At 39.1% G+C, this 6,783-nt stretch overlaps 1 protein-coding gene across 1 annotated transcript; it reads left to right on the top strand.

The window, feature by feature from the left end:
* The first annotated feature begins 603 nt into the window (after positions 1 to 603).
* Positions 604 to 6,171, top strand: LOC123388904 (HIG1 domain family member 1A, mitochondrial-like). Its single transcript, XM_045069330.1, has one exon. The coding sequence runs from the start codon at positions 5,139 to 5,141 to the stop codon at positions 5,418 to 5,420; it is 282 nt and encodes a 93-aa protein (XP_044925265.1). The 5' UTR covers positions 604 to 5,138; the 3' UTR covers positions 5,421 to 6,171.
* The last annotated feature ends 612 nt before the right edge of the window (positions 6,172 to 6,783 follow it).

The raw sequence follows: 6,783 nt of genomic DNA, 5'->3' as shown, positions 1-6,783 counted from the left end.
GTAGTAGATTGGCTTTTAATGAAAAGGACTACTTCCAAAACTCATTTTAATATAAAGTACATCAGGTTAAATTATTTTAAGAAGCTGCAACAGGTATGATTTCATAGAGCATTTTGTTTTTGTTTTTGTTTGCATGATTTTGAATGAGCTAGCTCAAATAACACAGATTTGCCTGTGCTATGAATTGATCATGAAGCCAAGTATAAACAATGGGTTAACTATAAATTCATATTGGTATATTTTATCTTTAGATGTACTTTTTGAAAAATTATGGGACAGGAAAGGTGAGGCATGTTCAAGAAGTTCATTGGATTTATCCTTTAAGAAATGATTAACAGGCCCCTGGCTTGGCTCAGTCAGAAGAGCATGCATCTCTTGATCTCAGGGTTGTGAGTTCAAGTCCCACATTGGTTGTAAATAAATAAATAAACTTAAAAATAAAAATAAATGTTTAAATGATTATGGGAGACACTTTTTTTTTTTTAAGATTTTTATTTAATTATTTGTCAGAGAGAGGCGGGGGAGAGAGAGCACAGGCAGACAGAGTGGCAGAGGGAGAAGCAGGCTCCCTGTGGAGCAAGGAGTCTGATCTGGGACTCGATCCCAGGACGCTGGGATCATGACCTGAGCTGAAGGCAGCCGCTTAACCAACTGAGCCACCCAGGCATCCCTGGAAGGCACTTTTGATGCCCACCATATATAACTTCAACTCTGAGTAACTGAGTAACTCTGAGTTAATTTGCAGGGTAGTAGCTGTCCACATCAAGTTTCTGAATCTTTCTTTATCTTTGCTTAAATGCTTTCTCCAACATCGTGGTGGTTGTAATGGAAATGGAAATGTTGTAATGGAAATGGCCCAAGAAGCAGAACAGTGGAGTATTAGTCTGGAACTGAATTACTCATTAGTTGGATGGCAACAGGGGATGCTTCTTGGTAATAAGTGGAATGAGTGTTAATGACCAATGAATACTGTAGCATCTTTCTTGCCATGAGCCCCATGAGTGATAAACTGAGATGTCATTTAGATGCAAGGGTATGTAGGGGTTTATACAATCAATATCTCCAGCAACTGAAAGATAAAGGAGCAGTGGTGATTGTAAGGACTCAGCTCTTTGCTGGCTTTTGTTAATAGCTGTAAATTTTTTGAAAAAAGAGAACAATAGCATCAGAGTATGAACTCTTTCCTCAGAGCATGCTCTAAAAGCTAGAAGACATCTATGGCCTTATCTAAATCTATTCTCATTTCCTGAGAGATTATGAGATATTATGCCAAAAATTAGGTCCAGGATTTGATCCTAAGAGTGATAGAGCTCTTAGTAGGAGATGGGATGCATGTCCTTGAATGCATCCTGTATTAACAGTGGAGGTCCTGATAGGGAAATACATGAAACCCTAAAACATTTGACCAGTCAAGAGGTATTTACCACAGTCGGATATCCTGGTGTGGTAGGAGCCGCTTGTGGTGAGCATACACAATCCACTTTCATTGAAGCTTTAGAAAAGTTGTTGTTTTCTGGAAAAACTGAGATTAATTAATTGCTGTTTATGAGTGGAGTGAGAAAGTTGGAACTCTTCCTTGGTAGCATATAAAGAAGCTCATCTCTCCTGCATTGGGAGAGAATATCATTGCTGAGAATCAGATCAGGTCCTAATTATAGGAGAAGACACTTTCCACAAGAGGTCAAATTCAACAAAGACAGGATCTGCTTGCTAAGGTAAGGACCCTAGCTGGGAAAACATGGGACCTAGATATATAAAAATGGGAGTGATTGATGTCCCCCCTAATCAAGAATTCTCATATTCCTCTATGACTCCATAGACATAGTGTATTATTCCCTGTTAAGAGAGAGATTTTTCCCATTTTGTAAGATGGTGCAAATGCTTCTCTTCTGTAACTCATGTATGGCACTCAGGATTAGTTTCTGTTGCCCTTTCTGCTCACTAGATTTTACGCTGGGCTTAAATTATAACCCAAGACATCCAGGGGTGTTCTGGGTCTAACAAGGAAAAGAAAAATAACTATACCCTTTAAGAATTGCAAAACATAGCCATCATGAATTGTCAGGACCCACCACAGTTTAATTTATTTGGGACAACTCTCCTGGGATATCAGACTAAACACCTGGTAAAGACCTTTGGGAAAACCAATGGCTCATCCTAGGTGAAGTAGAATTGGCAGCATTGTGGTGACACTTGGTGGATGGAATGAGGTGGAAATCTGTCAGATGATGATATTTATGAAAGGCCAAGAGGGTAAAGACAGGCTCAAAAGCACAATAAGAATGATGGTATATCCTGGGGCAGGGGTGGGAAAGAGGATGCCTAGGATCACTTAACCTCCATAAGCTGGTGGATGGAATCATCATGAAGGGCCATAGGGGAGGAGCAGCAGCCAGGGGAGGTTGGCTACAGAGTGCTATGGAGGTGGTTAACAGAGTATGTCACCTCTAGGAGAAGAATAAGTGGGTAGCCAATAGGGGTACTGTTCAGTTTGTGCCAGCAGAAGAGGGTAAGATGGACATCTTAAGGGTTGTGTGCTAGCTTTTCCATCAAAAGTCCCCAACACTAATCCAGTTCCCAGAGGAGAGCAAGTTTTCTAACCCAGAACTCTCTGTAGTGGTCATGATGGCAGAGAAGGCTATGAATAGGCCCAACAGCATGAACTCCTTTTTACCAAGGCTCTTTTAGTTATTGCTGTCACCAGATGGCACTCTTCCTCAAGAATTCCTGTTGTTCATTGGGCGGCAAGTTGATGTATTGAATCCTTTCTGTTCTAGAAAGGTCATATATTTAGTTTAGTAAGAAGAGACATATCCTGAATGTGCAATGGATTTTTATCCTCTCAAGGCTCCAGTTAGTACCATTTTTCAAACAGAGTGTTTCGTGTTTGGTTTACCACCATGGGATATCACATATCAAAACAGACCAGGAGTTCCTTTTCTCTCAATGGAAGTATGGAATTGCATGTAGGACTTTGTGATCCCTCCCCTTTTTACCACATACTCAATCGCTCAGGAGATGCACAAATGCTAGAATATTGGAATACCCAACCAAAGGTGCAATTAAAATGCCAAGTTATGAGCGTACTCTGCACGTTTACAGAACCTCTGTAAATACCTCTGCTATGCAGTGTATTAGTTGTAGCAAAACCTTTAATGCTATACTTTGTCCCTAGTGGGAAGAGTAGAGGGGGTGGAAGAGGTAAAGTTAGCATCACTCCTGATGACCCACTGGGGGACATTTTGTTTCTTGTTTCTGAAATTCTATACTGTGCCTGATTAGAGATCCTAGTTCCCCAAAGGGTCAGTCTTTTTCTAGGAAGCACATAGAAAGTCCCATTGAACTCTAAACTGTGGCTGCTACTTGGTTTCTATGGACTCCTTGTGTATATGGACTAGCGTGCAAGATGAGAAATTGCCATCTTGCCTTTTTCTACTTCCTCGGCACAAATCATCCTTGATTGGATTTTCTGGAGGAATATAAGGTGTTAATTAGTGACTAAAACCTATCAAAAGAGGAAAATAAAAGCAGGGTATAGAGAGAAGTTGAACTGTGAAACTTATTTTACAGCCATTGCCTACTAGTGGGGAGCTTTGGAGCAAATATTATTTGTCAGAGTGGTCCTGCGCCAAGTAGAAATGCCTGGGGATTTACACCCCTTCCTCATTAAGTTGCTAAATACTGACCACTCTCAGCAGATGCTGAGAACTGATACATGGCACTGTCTGTTGAATGTACCTCCTAGAGTGGGCCATGAGTTCCTCCTGGAAGGGAGATCAGAGTAAAGCATCTATGTGTCTACTTACATGTGATCTATTCATATCACTGCCTTAGACCCCAGGGCCAGTTTTACGATAAGCAGGTAGGACAGGCATGTAATCCTATCACATCACCTGGAAGCTGCTGCCTCAGAAAACATTGGCTCTCAGCCAAGTTACTAAACAGAGGGATGATTGTTTTGGGTGGGAGCCTGAAAGTATATTTGGTAGAAGATACAGCATTGATCTGGTGGCTATTGAATAGTGTTATGTCTCTAAGAGTTAAAAAAAAAAAAAAAAAAAAAAAAAAAAAAAAATCTAGTCTTTCTTACAGAGCAGCAGAGAAAGAAGTTATTGCACTTTTGGATGTAATCAGCCCTGATAAGCATGAAGATCTAGGGACCTAAGACTGTTACTAGATACCACAGAAAGGATCAAGTGTGTCTGGAGGCTGGACATTGCTAGGATACCTTTTGGTATGTCCACAATCAGGGAAAACAGTAAATGTGCAATTGCAGCAATCCAAGATAACTAGGGGCTCATACTTCTCAGAGATTAAATCTAGGCCATTCCACTGGGTAAACAACCTAGGTTAGTAAAAGTAATGAGGCAGGGAAAAAGAAATGTAGAACAGGATACAGGAGAGGGCCGATGAACAGCACTTAACTACCTTGGCACCTCTTGGAGCCATGGAACTTGAGCTTGTTTAATAAGTTCTAGCTTTTTACTGATCCTGTCATTGTTGGTGTTTGTTTTTGTTTTTAGAGAGATTGTGGCTGGCCAATGGCTTGAGATATCAGAGATTCCCATTAAATACAGCTTATGCTATCAGGTCCTCCCATTTGTATCATTTAGACTTTGAAAAAAATCCTTCCTTGGACTTTGGAATGCATTCTTCTCTGCAGTTAGAGACTCATGAATTGATGGTGACTTTTGGGGATATGGCAGTGGTAATGACACCATTTGGGTCATTTAGAGAGAGGATATGGAGTCTAATTGTCCTGGAAGTAAATCTTCTACATAGAATGCTAAATCTACTACCCTTGAAGAAGAAACATCCTGAATTTGACTATCTTGTTGAATATCTAGTGTTACTCTTTTTTTTCCCCCAGTAGTCCATTTGTATACCAGCTTTCACAGGTGGCAACATGAACTAAATTTAAGTATTAGCTTTTATCTAATGAACAAACCTCAGAAACAGTGAGTTTATTTATCTCTTTTTTTTTATTTTACCATCACTTCTCATGCATAACTGCATAATATATCATAGTCAACTTATTTGCAATTTAGCAGGTCTGAAAAAAATGTATAATTAAGACCATTTCTGAGAAACCAGTTGGAGACTGAGTCCTGTCCCTGTAGGAGGATTCTTCAGCCACTATGCCAACTGGCACAGATGTTTCTCTTTCTTCATATGATGAAGATCAGGGATCTAAACTTATCCGAAAAGCTAGAGAGGCACCGTTTGTTCCCATTGCAATGGCCAGGTTTACAGCAATTGTTGCATATGGATTATATAAATTGAAGAGCAGGGGAAATACTAAAATGTCTGTTCACTTGATCCACATGCGTGTGGCAGCCCAACACTTTGTTGTGGGAGCAATGACTCTTGATATGGGGTATTCCATGTATAAGGAATTCTGGGCAAAGCCTAAACCTTAGAGGAAGAGAAGCTGTCTCAGTTTTGTTGGTGGTATTTGCTTTACTTAGGCATCTCATATTGAGTTTATATGTTTATGTTGAAAATAAATTATTTGAATGGGTCAGATAATATGGTAGTTTAAGAATTGGCTTCCTTTCTTACAGGCTTGATTTGACTGGTTACCAAATTACTAGTGACCAATGAACTAGCTAGGTCATTCAGGGGAGTCACATTAGCACAAAAGAAGAAACATGTCACTTTTAAATGGACTGGACAGTGGAAAATATGCTCCTCCTTAAACTCTTATGATAAAATCAGTTATAAAGAGGACATTGTGCCAGTCCTGAAGTACTCCTAGTTGCTGATTTAATTCTAGTATCAAAACATGCTTTTGAAAAAAAAAAAATGCTTTTGATGTTATGTAGGAATCCCATTTAACTTTTTTCTGCCTATTTTGCAGATTGATTGGGTACTTCAGTTTTTAGGATTGGTTCGCTCTTAATCCTTTCAGAACAGTGCATGGAATATAGTAAGCTTCCCCACAACCTAAAATACATTTATTTAAGCCACACCTAAAAAGCCATAAAGAGCTGTTTATAGAAGTAATATTTATTTCAGAATCATACTTGTAAACATGAGAATAACTTAACTGGTTCCCAGTTTAGCTTCTTTTGTAATTGTAGAGTTATATTAATGGTGCTCTTGTATTAGAATAATTTTTAAATGTTGAAATGTGTATTTTAAGTACTAAAGCAAAGGTTAAGTGAAAAACTTTTTTAAATGTATGAAGCTTATTTTCTCTGTAAGAATCATAAATATTAACAAATTAAAAAAAAAAAAAGACCATTTCTACCTAAATAACCAAATTTTTTTCCTCCCCAAATTTCCTTTTACCTAGGTGAGTTTCATTTTCATTCTCTCCAGGACTTTTCTATGGTTTTCTTAAACTAAATTACCAGACAACAAAATAATAGATGAGTGTGTAACTAAAGGACAGTGGAGGGCCCATGGGTGGCTCAGCCGGTTAGGCATCTGCCTTCAGCTCATGTCCCTCATCAGGCTCCCTGCTGTTCTGGGAACCTGCTTTTTCCTCTGCCTCTGTCTCTCTCTCTCTCTCTCTGTCTCTCATGAATAAATAAATAAAACCCTTAGACAAAATGAAGAACAGTGTAAGAATTCTGTATATGCATGCAGTGCTGTAGTGTTAAGTGCCCTTCTTCACCCTGTATTATATTGAAAATGATTATATTTTACTACATACTAGAATAAACAGAAGAGACTAGTTTCTGTTGGTTGGGATCCCCCTTGGGGAATCTGGCTAGTCCAGCCCCTTCCTGAATCCACAAGGCCGATGAGGTTGATATCTTAGTGTTGTTATAACCA

The sequence above is a fragment of the Mustela putorius genome, unplaced genomic scaffold (genome assembly GCF_011764305.1).
Source record: "Mustela putorius furo isolate JIRA1106 unplaced genomic scaffold, ASM1176430v1.1 tig00003923_pilon_pilon_pilon, whole genome shotgun sequence".
NCBI classification, from domain to species: Eukaryota; Metazoa; Chordata; class Mammalia; order Carnivora; family Mustelidae; genus Mustela; species Mustela putorius.
The sequence above is the reverse complement of the archived record's forward strand: the minus strand, read 5'-3'. Positions and strand labels throughout refer to the sequence as shown.

Excerpts from the sequence above, each read along its gene's own strand:
- LOC123388904 (XM_045069330.1), top strand. The coding sequence starts at position 5,139 with ATGCCAACTGGCACAGATGTTTCTCTTTCTTCATATGATGAAGATCAG.